This window comes from Rousettus aegyptiacus, unplaced genomic scaffold (assembly GCF_014176215.1).
Source record: "Rousettus aegyptiacus isolate mRouAeg1 unplaced genomic scaffold, mRouAeg1.p scaffold_m13_p_7, whole genome shotgun sequence".
Classification (NCBI taxonomy): domain Eukaryota; kingdom Metazoa; phylum Chordata; class Mammalia; order Chiroptera; family Pteropodidae; genus Rousettus; species Rousettus aegyptiacus.
In genome coordinates, this window is record NW_023416310.1 from 77,428,244 (window position 1) to 77,440,178 (window position 11,935).

General features: G+C 51.3%; 1 protein-coding gene across 2 annotated transcripts in view; it reads right to left on the reverse strand.

Annotated features, from left to right (window-relative positions):
* Nucleotides 1-6,640, reverse strand: part of FBLL1 (fibrillarin like 1) — an 82,083-nt gene extending 75,443 nt beyond the window's left edge. The window contains exons 1-3 of one of the 2 annotated variants that reach the window (XR_004952141.1): nucleotides 5,798-6,447; nucleotides 3,685-3,895; nucleotides 2,365-2,672 (exon numbers count right to left, since the gene is read on the reverse strand). Coding sequence is in view for 1 of the 2 variants with exons in the window: in XM_036224944.1 (XP_036080837.1) it covers nucleotides 5,675-6,640 (966 nt within the window). In the remaining variant the exon portion in view is untranslated. Of the gene's footprint in view, nucleotides 1-2,364; nucleotides 2,673-3,684; nucleotides 3,896-5,625 lie in introns of those variants that run through there. The other variant, XM_036224944.1, reaches the window with a different exon arrangement.
* Between the last annotated feature and the right edge of the window lie 5,295 nt (nucleotides 6,641-11,935).

Sequence of the window (11,935 nt, forward strand, 5' to 3'; positions counted from 1 at the left end):
GGGGAAGCTGTCCTCCCCACACCAGACTCAGGGCACAGCTGGTGGACTCCGGCCCCAGGGTGGTAATGGACATTCTCATCCATCACCTCCATTTCTTGGTCTCCTTATCTGAGGCCTTAGAGGTCTCCTTCAGGCACCTCTGCCTCATTCTGGAGGGAAGAGTGGGGACCTCGAAGACACTTCCCCCCCCTTTGACTCAGTACTCAGAACTTTCCCACTCCTAGACCCCGTCTCTGCACCACCCACCTCAGCAGCCATTAGATGGCCAGAGCCTTTCATTTGGGGTGCCCTCAACAGTGAGCTGGCCCCCATATAGCTGTGATCACTCTGACCCTTGACTAGTGTGCCCCATTCCATGAGGGAAATAAAGCAGGGGCAGTCCGCATTTCCTCCAGATTTAGCTCCTTGCTGATTCCACGGCAGTAATTACAGATGCCCCTCGACTTACCATGGGGTTTCATCCCGACAAACCCATCGGAAGTTAAAGATATCGAAGTTGAAAATGCATTTAACACACCGAACCCACCGAGCGTCCTAGCTTAGCCGAGCCCGCCTGAACCGTGCTCAGGACACTCACGTCACCTGCAGTTGGGCGGAGTCACCTCACGCGAAGCCTCTTGTATAATAAAGGGCTGAACGTCTCAGGTATCACTGAATACAGCGCTGAAAGCGAAACACAGAAGCGGCCCGGCCCGGGTCCGCCATTCACGCGCGCAGCTCGACGCGCACTTGCGCAGAGACGGGTGCTCTGCAGACGTGATGCGCTGGGAAAACACGACACCCGAAAAAAGCGTGGGAGACGCCGCCCCCTGCCGAGGGCCAGCTGTTGACTCTCGCGACCTCAGGGCTGCTGCCAGCGTCGCGAGAGCGCACCGCACCCGCTTATCTCTAGCCGGGGAAAAGATCAATATTTGGAACTTGAAGTACGGTTTCTACTACATATGTATCGCTTTCGCACCACTGTAAAGTCAAAAGTCCTAAGTCCCACCACTGTCCGCCGGGGCCACCAGAGAACGCGTAACGCCTTCATTGTTAGCTCCTTGCTCTCTGAGCTGCTCCGACACCTGGCGGCTCGGGGCTCTCTCCCAGCCCCGCTGAGCTCCTCACGTGATCTGCACGCGGTACGTCAATCACTTATCGTCAATCACTTATTCGGGCACTGGCTTCAACCCTCCTCCTCTCTGGAGTCTAGGGGAGCGTCCTGTGCTGTCACAGAGGCCCCAGGTACCAACGGGCGCCGCAGAAAAGCTCAGCTGTCATTCAAAACACTATCCTAAGTCCACCTGTCCCAATCAATGACAAGAATTTTAAAGAGTGGGTGGCAGCCCTGAGCGCACATTAGAAGCACCTGGGGGGCTTATCGAACTACCGAAACCAGCCCTCCCCCACCACCGGCATCTGATTTTACTTTCACTGACTGAGAGAAGGGCTCCAATCTGCGCCATAGCAGACCCGGTCTTCCACTTTCTAGCCATACCACCTTGGGTGATGCACAGCACTTTCCTGGGCCTCGGTTTCCTCATCTCTGACTTCGGGGCGATAACACTCGCCTCTCAGGGTGAAACAAGGTGTCTGGAAGCACCTGACACACGATATGCGCACAGTACCATCGGGACGCGAACCTAGAGGTTTCAGAAGAGCTTCCCTTCGGCCCAAGAGCCTGGAAGATGACTTGAAGAGCTGGCCTTGTCTCCTTCGGGAGGAATGCTGGCAAGTGGGCTGGTGGAGAGGCGTAGGGGCCACTCTCAGACATGAGCAACCAAGGCCGCTGACCTGGGCCCCGTGCTTTAGAGCACTGTGCTGTGACCTTTCTCTGCACCTTGCCCCACAGAGCAAAGGGTCCATAGGGGGCAACTGCCATGCCCCCCAGGAGCCCATGTCCCCACCTCAGACCAGGCAGCAGAGGCCGAGAGTCCTGCCTGAGCAGACTGAGCCTGCTTCTCTGTCTTCCAGGCCAGCCTCCTCAGGGGAGACCACACTCCCAGTTTTCAACTCAAGTCCCAAGGGCTGTCTTAAAGGGGGCTGTTTGAAATGCCTCTTGAACTTGGGGCCTGGAAGTCTACTACAGACATGGCTCGTGAGGCCTTGCAGGGTATAGGACAGACGCGGGGCAAGGAGGACTTTAAGTTGTATGGGGCAGACCACAACCGGGCCACGAAAGTCTTAGGGAACCTCTGACACCAGTGCTCATTTTACAGCAATTCATTAAGCTGAACATAGACGCATCGGTATTTTCTGAAATGCTTGTTCTTGTTAGTAGTTTTAAACCAACACATTTTAAAATCCAATAAATGTTTGGCTCTATGCCTGAGACATCATAAGTGCCTGATAAATACGAAGGTATTAGAATCCACACGTACTCACCGAGGCTCAGATGTACGGACGCATCTTGCTTGGTAGCAGGACCGCAGCTGGGAGGGAAGCCGCCAGTTTAAAGGAAGTTGGTTTCTTCTGGTTTAAAACAGTTCTTTTTGGACAAAGGTCCGTCCCCCTCAAGGCTTCTCCCTCCTCATTCTTCCTTCATCCCAGGAGTCATCTGAGCAGGGAGAGGCTGACGGAGGGTGGGTGGGAGGTCGGGTCTGTGTCTTCTTCCCCGCTGACCCTTACTGGCTCCCTTTGGCGTAAGGTCCATCTCCCGTGGTTGACGAGCATCAGCCTCCACCTCGCTGCACCTGCCGCAGAAGTGATTTCAGCTGGCCGCCCACAGATGCTTAGGCCAGGCTCAGCCATGGCTCCTGCCAGGCTGCTGATCCTCAGAAGCTCAGCAACAAGTTCGACCCAGCTCTCAGCCTATACCGGACCCCTCAGAAGCTCTGCTCAGTGCCCCACCACGCCAACACAACCCCAGGCCTTAACGCTAACTCGGTTCTCTGCTACCTTACCTTATATTGACAGTTAACAGGAAAAACAGGAGGAAGGAAGAACATGCAGAGCCCTGTGCAGGTATTACACATTGCACATGGGCTTCCTCAGGCAATTCTCATAAGCCAATAAACAAGCTTTTTAGCTGAAAGTTCCCATCCAGCTCTAGCGTTACAGGTTGAATTGTGTTCCTTCAAATCCAAATGTTAAAGCTCTCTCAATGTGATTTAATTTGGAGATGGGGCCTTCATGGAGGTAATTAAGGTTAAATGAAAACATAAGGGCAGGGCCCTAATTGGATAGACCTGGAATCCTTATGAGAGACAGCTGAGACCGCTCCCTCTCTCCTTCTCTCCTCCCTCTCTCCGTTCCTCCCACCTCTTCTCTCCCCCTCCCCTCCCTCTCTCAGTCTCTCTCTCTGTCTCCGTATGAAGACACAGGGAAAAGGCAGCCATCAGCAAAGCAAGGAGAAAAGCTTCACCAGAAACCAACCCCACTGGCACCTTGACCCTGGACTTTTAGACTCCAGAACTGTGTGAAATAAATGTCTATTATTTAAGCCACTCGGACTTTAGTATTTTGTTGACAGCGTGAGCAGTCTAAGACCCCTAGAGATCTCAATTTAATGACTTCTGGAAACCAAAGTATTCTCAGCTCTGAGCAGGTCAGGTGCCCAGCGTCACTGCTCCCTATTTCCTGGGACTTACTGCCCAATGGAGCTACGGTCCCATACTGTCCCCCGCCCTTATTCTCCAAAACCAGGCTTTAGTTTCCCTTCTATATTCCCTTCATCCTTATTCCCATACTCCTCTTGGTATTTACCATGTCATTCCATTGGCCCAGGAACCCATCTGCAACTCAGAGACATTCTTCAGGCGGCTGTTTTCATGCCATTTCTCCACTGATGGTCCTACTTCAAGCAGCTTCAGACCTGGACTATGAATTGTCCCTGTGTGAGTATGTGGGAGTGCTCATGCCAAGGAAATAGGTCAAGTTTCCACTGTGTTGTCCCCCAAGATAGGGGACAGACACCCTGCAAGGAAGAACCAAGAACTTGTTACAGAGGCTGAGCTGGCTCTGAGGAGGGGCTGGATCCTGTAAGATTCTGGAAGTAATCTTCCTGTTTCCTGGGCATCCATCTCCAGCCTCAGGGTTTCAGCCCAGAAATAGCCTCGGATTAGAGACAAGGCCTTTCAAACCAAAGGAGCCAGCACTGGCCTCCATGGAAAGGCCACAGATCTTGACGTCTGCCTCCTATGGTTTTGATTTCTGGCTGTGAGCCTCACTGGGGGCCTTAAGCAAGTCATGTCATCTCTCTGAACTGGAGTTTCCTACCTGTTAAATGGGAATTACAATCCTTGCTTTGCAGAGTTATAATAGAGATTTCACGCTCTTAATGGAAATGTCTGGTTTGGGTTTTCGTAGACATTTACTCCATTCACCCCCTTCTTCCTGAGTCAGTCTGGCCAACAAATCTGAACTGTAGCTCTTGCTCTGCATTGTATCTTTCATGGGCGTGTGGTGGGGGAGCTGGGGGTGGAGTAGGAGTAGAGGGGTGGCTGCCTTTTTAAAAATCTGACATATCTTCTTTTTTGGTTCACTCTCCAAATGATGCATTAGTGAGCAATTACTCCCAGACAATGTTTGACTGCCCTGGCAACTGGCGATGGGCATTTTTCGAATGTCTGAGTGAATGAATGAATAAAAGGCTTTATTAATGCCCGGTTTGGGGGCATTCCCGGCTCTCCTGGGATTGTTCACTCTCCCGCTCCCTTTGGGCTGGTTGCAGAACCAGAATCGAATGTACTGAGTCTAGCAACTTGGGGTCTGGAGGAAATGCCCTTTAGAGCCAGGTACTTTGAGAGAGTCACTTTTCGGACTGTTTCTCTGACACTTGCTGACAGCACTTTGGCTATGTTACGCCTTACAGTGGGAACAGTCTGCGAGGTGGATCCACAGCTTATTCCCCTGCCTCGTTTTGCTATTTTGAAATCTAAGAAAAGGGTAGTACAGAGGTGGGAGAAAGAGCACAATGCAGCCATAGGGCCAGCTGTGTATGAACCCTGTTTTCAGACTTGCGGTCTGTCCAGTGTAGACCACATGGAAGAGAAGAACCCATTGGTATAAAGGAAATAACAGTGGGTTAGAGCTAAAAAGATTGGCATTTAAGTTCCACCTCCTCACGGACTCTGTAAACTTGGGTGACCAGTTTATCTTCAGAAACCGGTTGATTCGCCTTTTAAAGGGACATGGGAACAGAGCCGTCTCAGAGCTGGGGTGATGATTAAATGGACTAAGGGAATGCAAAAACGCTTAGCTGAAAACTACTAAATGTATATTGTGGTTAGAATTCTGGCTTGGAGTCAGACAGACTGGGTGTGTTAGACTATACTACTGTCCACCAGTCTCCAATGCCACTCCCTGGAATCAGGGTTGCTCATGTGACTTGGCGAATGTGTAGAAAGTGCCCCTCGGTTCCAAGGGGGACTTCACAAACTCGTTAGCAATTCCACAGCTCTCCTCACCCCCCTTGTGATGAGGAAGCAAGTGTGAAGAGGGGCCCTGGGGAGTCAGTGCCCCGAGTGATTAGAGTAAGCACAGCTCCCAAGATGTTCCTTGATGGGCCCCTATCGCCAGCTGTCTTGGGGATTTGGGGATTGTCACTGAAGCAAAACGCAATCTGGCCTCACTGATACACCTGAGGACTGTTTTTTTATGCCATTTAATAGAAAAACAAACGAAAAAAAACAGGAAAACACATACATAGCACAGTCTTGGCATGGAGGATCTCGGGGACAGCCGGCACTGGGTGCTACTTGCTGCCGCTCTTGGGAAGGGGCCGGTAGACCCCCACGACCACGGCGTGGTCCCTCTCATAGGGCTCAAGGGTCAGTTGCTCTTGAGGCTTTAAGTTCTCCTGCTGCAACTTTCTCACCTCAGAAGCAAACACGGCCTCGGCCGACGCAGTGGAGTCGATGCAGTTGGCCTTGATGGAAATGAGGAAGTGGCCCCCGTTGCGAAGGAAGGTGTGGGCGTTCAGGGCCACGATGCGGGACTGGTCCGGCTGGGCCACGTCGGCGAAAATCACGTCCACCATCCCGATGAGCATGCGGTATTTGAGCGGGTGCCGGGCGTCTTCCAGGACCGGGATGATGTTGGTTCGCTTCTTGGCCACGTTGACCAGGTCGCGGCCGGCGCGGTGCGAGAACTCGACCGCGTAGACCAGGCCGTCGGGCCCGATGATGTCGGAGACGTGGGAGACGGTGGTCCCTGAGGCGGCGCCCAGGTACAGCACCTTGGACTTGGGCTTGATGTGGATCTGGTCCACGCCGCCCAGGATGGCCGCGGCCAGCTTGGAGCGGAAGGGGTTCCACGTGCGGTACTCCTGCTTGACGCCGCCCTCGCTCACCGTGACCCGCCGCTCGCCGTACACCGAGTGGCCGGGCACCATGTTCAGCGTGACCAGCGCGTCCTCCGCCCCGCGGTAGATGAAGACGCCCTCGTGCCGGTGCGGCTCCACCGCCGCCGCGCTGGCCGCCTTCCTGCGGCGGCCCTTGCTCCTGGCCGCGCCGCCCCGCCGCTGCCCCGCGCCGCCGCCGCGCCCCCGGCCCCGGCCGCCCGCGAAGCCGCGCGCGCGCGCCCCGGGCCCGCCCTTGCCGCCCGCGCCGGCGCCGGCGCCCCCGGCCTTGGCGCCGCGCCCCGCGCCCCAGCCGCCGCGCCGGCCGCCCCCCGCGCCGCCCCCCGCCGCGCCCCCGCGCGAGCTCGCCGCCGCCTTCATGGCGCGCCCGGGGCGCCGGGGCTCGTCACCGTTCCCGGGGGCTTGGGGTGGTGGTCCTGGCGCGGGACCAAGGGCGGCGGCGGCGGCTGCCGGCAGGGGTAGCCGCGGCGGGGACGCCGTGGGCGGCGGTCAGGACCCGGTCCGGCGCAGTCCCCGCACCCTCGGAGCCGCCCTTTGACGCAGCGACGGGCGTCATTGCATCACGCCCGCTTCGGCGACCCCGGAGCCCCGGAAGCCCCTCTTCCCAGACCGCGCGCGGATGCGGCCTGCCGCCTCCGACTCTCCCCGTCTCCCGGCCTCATCTTCTGCGTTCTCAAGAACCCCTGGCACCTCTCCTGGCCGCAGGGAAGGGGCGTCTCCCCGGCGGGAGACGGGAAGACAAGCGTGGGCTGCAGTCAGTCCTCGCTGTGCCATTCGCTTGCCGTGTGGTCTCGGGAAGCTTACCGGACCCTCTCTGAGAATCTCGTTTGAACTTGAGCAAGTTTCTTGAACTATCTGCGTCTCGTCAGCCTATCTGTAAAACAGAACTTCCCTCAGAAGTTTGTTTTAAAGCAACACACACACTTACCCCAGCCCTGGCATGCTAAGTGCTATACGCCTTAGCTCTTTGTTGTTGTTGCTGTTGTCGTTGTTTAGGATGTATTTCTTTTGGTCAATCTTTTTATTGGGATATAGTTTATATACAACAAAACACACCATTTTGTTGTCGTTTTAAATATATGTATTGCTGTTTGAGCTCTTGCCACCCGAGAGTGGCTCTTTCACTCCTACACAAGGTTGGTGAGGATGCAAACTGGTACATACATCTGACAAGACAATGTACCTACACGTCGACTTAGGTAACTACTTTGAAAAGGTTATCCGAAAGGAATGATCCCAGCGATTGCCATTGATGGTAGTTAGAACTACTGAAACAAAGGTGCTGATGGCTGTCATGGTGATTGATGATCATGGCTGTCACGGAAGTGCGTATGTGTGGCGGAGTGAGATGAAGCAGACTGATCCCAGGGGTGTTTACAAGCTGGAATTTACAAGCTGGAACTCAGAAAGGGGGAAATTCCAAGCTAGGGATTGCCAAAATACAGTGGCTCCCCTGCTGTGGCTAATAGCTTACAAGCTGCAGCCTTGGTTGCTTTCTACTTAGCTCTGCTTTCTTCACCAACTGTGCTAAATCCCAGAAGCTGTGCTGGGAATATGGGGCAGCAAAACACTGTTGATCCTTCAGTGTGAATTGGGACACATAGGCCAGAGCTCTAAATCCTATAATACACCTCTGCAGGAGCCAAAATCTCATGTTTATCCTTGAATTCTAGTCTATGCTTCAAAAATATGCTTTTGGCCTGCGGTATCCTCTTGAATACACACAAAAAGAACCGTTGGGAAGTACCAAGGACAGCAAACACGTCGGCGTGGAAGCTTACGTCTGGGCAGCACCGCGGACAGCGACAGCAAATTGGGGCCGTTTTAGCTCCTAGAGCTCGCTTTCGGTCCCACCCAAACGCCAGGGAAGGTGGTGTAGGTGGTGTACTAGCTGACCCCCTATTAGCGAGACTAAGTGCCTACTTCAGAGTGAGATAAACGCACCTGAAGATCAGGAAAAATGTCAGGCAGAGGGCACTGAATGTGCACATAGCAAAGCTTTCGTCCCATCCCAGACTAAGACTCTTGTCTCAAATTCATGGGCAGCGACCTGGTGGTTTTCCTTGACTGTGACAGTGCCTACTGAATGGGGGCTAGGAGTCTATATGTTGGAAGGTGGACAGGGAATCAGAGAGTACAAGGATGATTCCTATGGTGGATGGTTCACAAAACAACAACAACAACAAAAAAACCCCACCACTCCGCTGCTCCTATTATAAATCATGGAGTGTTCGCTACAATGATGAGTGATGCTTGGTGCTGTGGACTGGAGTTTCTCAAAATCAAACCTTGTAATAGTTCAGTTTGTTTGTCAACTTTACTGGGCTAAGTATTGTACAGACATTTAATTAAACATTACTCTGAGTGGTCTGTGGGAGTGTTTTGCGATAAAATTAACATTTAAATTGATAGACTGAGTAAAGTAGTTTGCCCTCCATAATGTGAGTGGGCCTCGACCCATCAGTTGAAGGCCTAAAGAGAACAAAAGGCTGACCCTCCCCCAAATAAGAGAGAACTCTCCTGCCTGCTGGCCTTTGAACTGACACACTGGGTCTTTCTGGTTTTAGAGCAGCCTGCCTGCCTTTGGACTTGAACTACATTGGCTTTGCAGATTTTGGACTTGCCAGCCACCATAATTATGAGTCGTTTTCTTATAATCTCTCTATATGGAGATATAGATACATAGATCAATCTATCTATCTGTTTTGTTTGTCTGAGGATCTTGACTAATACAGACCCTGACACTAGGACTTGGGTCCAGGTAGTTTTTTGGGAGGTGATCTCAGGAAGCCCATGTGTGGTTGGGGAAAACGACACAGGGAAGGTAGAAAGGCTAAGTAAGGGTGCATTAATGAGCAGCTTGCCACATTGGGTAATTAGGGCTCAACAGTCCTGAGTACCCAGTGAGAGACTGTGGAGGGCAATACAGAATTGTTCCACTGCAGGTTAGGAGGCTGGGGCACTAACCCATCATTTCTTCACCTATCGTCAATTGTTGTTTCTGGGGCATTAACTTCCCTGCCTTTTGAGCTGCTCCTATGCATGGCTCAGCAAAGTGCCCTGATGCCGCAGAGAGTCCTCAGGCAGAGAAGCAGACACCTGCGGTCAACAAAGAAGCGGGCCCAGGGGATACTAGGTAGGGCATCAACAGTTTCTGCTTTCCTTGACCACAGACTGCACCTTATATACAACCAGAACTTTGTAACTCAGAAAACATGCACGAGCTCATACAGCTTATTATATCAAGAAAGAAAGTAATACTACAAATGTACTAACGCTACGTGTAATACAGGTTCTCAACTTAGCAGCACAAAACTCTCATCAATGAATCTTAATTTTCACTGTGGTACATAGTATCATGGAGGTCAGCAGTTACATTTGAATAGTTTATTCCTTTGTTTTTATCCAGGGTACTAAAGCCCAATCCTGTACAGTGAACCTCTCCACTATGTCCCAAGCTACTGAAGGAGATGTGACTCCATCACCAAGAGATCTGTCAAGTTTTACCTTAATTACTTTGGATAATCTTTTCACCACTCTAGGAATAAGCCTTAGAGAGCACTCCTACTGACACATTCTGACCTTTGTCTTGTCCCTTTGTTATGCTGTCATTAACTCAAGTTTACAAAAAGTATCTCCCAGGCCCATATTCACAGCTTCTGTAGTAAATGGACTGAGTGGGAGGCGGGGGGTGGGGGTCAGGGGGGGCGGGGGCTTTCTAGTTCACTTGCTGTTCATTTCAGAACTGATACTCTCAAGGATGCCATGTACTCCTATATGAGCCACTAAATGGAACCTCTTGGGAAGGGTGGCTAGTGATTAAAACTCTAAATCTAATGAGCAATATTTTCATGAATTTAGAGGAGTTCTTTGAGAGCAATACTGAAAACTAGCAGCAAAGGTGGGCCATATCACTGGTGGTGCCTAGTTCCCCAGGTTTTGGTGGCCCACCCTATTCACTAGATTCCCTACCAGGGCTTAAAGCAGCCTCCGCTACAGTCTAGCAGTGATCGTTTCTCCAGATATCTTCCCACCTCTGCCCCAAGCTGCCCATCAGTTTCGTCATGTTATTGCTGTCATTCCCGATAATCTGCTAAGGGTTCCAGAAACAGCCTCCCTCAAGGTTGCAAGCCCAGGTGGGGGGCTTTCTCAGGCCTTTCCTCACTGCCTCAATTGTGTGTGACAGCCTTGGAACTCAAATAATCCAACTTATCAAATCTTGCCTCCGACCAGAAGCATCCTTTCTCAGGGCAGTGTTTGATGACTCCCATGGACACCTTTACTGTCTCTTGCCTTTGAGTCGAAGCTGGCACAGCCTTTGTTGTGCCAGCTTGTCTCTTGGGATGCTACAGCCTTGGAGCGCAAATCAGTCGGCAAGACTTTTAGCCCAGTTCAACATGTTCCACCAATCCTGCGCCTGCCCCCAGAACGCTACGAAGGCGGAGACTTACGCCAAATATTGGTATCATAAGGAAGTGAGGTATCAAAAAAAACTCTTACACTAAAATTTTTATCTTGGGCTGCTGCTAACTTTGAAATGTCTCAGTCCCAAAGGCTCTTCAGCAGCAGGGACCTCCCATTCACTCAAGATATTTTCTAAAAGGATAAGTTGGCATTATGATCCAACTTATGACATTTCTCTGACAGCCAAAGAATAACTATGGCCACTTAAAGTTTTGGTTACAGTTGACTTAGTCCTCCGTGAGATATGCCCTGCAGTGATGCTCATGATTGTATCTGTGACTGCGCCTCAACAGCTGACATGGAATATGTTAGACTTAAAAAGATGAGAACCTTTGCTCTATTTCTATCATACACCATTCCTGAGGAGCGACTGCCATGACTTAAAAGTGACTCAAGGCATTCGCATCTCTATGCCCAGTGAAAGCCACAGCTGTATTTGGTCAAGATGGGCTGGACTGTGCTGTAGTAACATATTATAATCCCCACATCTCAATGGATCAAAACAACTATGTTTATTTCTTGCTTACATTTTATGTCCAGTGAAGGTCTGACTGAGGTTGGCTCCAGAGTCACTGAAGGGCTTAGGCACTGACCTCTTGTGGCTGTAATGTGAGAAATGAGAACTTCCATTGTTATCACTGGGGTAGAGAACACATGGAGAACTCACATTCTTCTTTCAACGTTTTGGCCTAAGGTTTGACACAGTCAACTCTACTCACAACTCACTGGCCAGAACAGGTCACATGCCCTAACTGAAAGGCAGCTGGGAGATGTGGGTGGGATAATTGCTGAATAGTATGTTTTTGCCACAGGTATCTACTGGATAATGTAAGGCTGGCACACTTGGACAAGTGCATCCAACATAAGCCTCACAGACAAAATTTACTATTTAATGTGCACATAAATATATTTAGCAAGATAAAATGTAATGCTTTTTTACTAGTACATGACTAAAATCCAGTTATGATCTACTCCCAGCCACATATCTAGTATAGCTTATTAAACGAAGCAGAAAAAGAGAACTGTCTCTTTTCCAGCCTCTGGGCTGTGGAGAAGAGCACGAGCCCCTTCACTGGGATCCCACATTTGGCCATTACCTTGCTGGTGTGGCACTTCATCTCTGTGGTGGCTTAGACTCTCATTCCATTTCCCCTGTAGAATTAGTGACTGGCACTCAGCAAATGCTCAAAG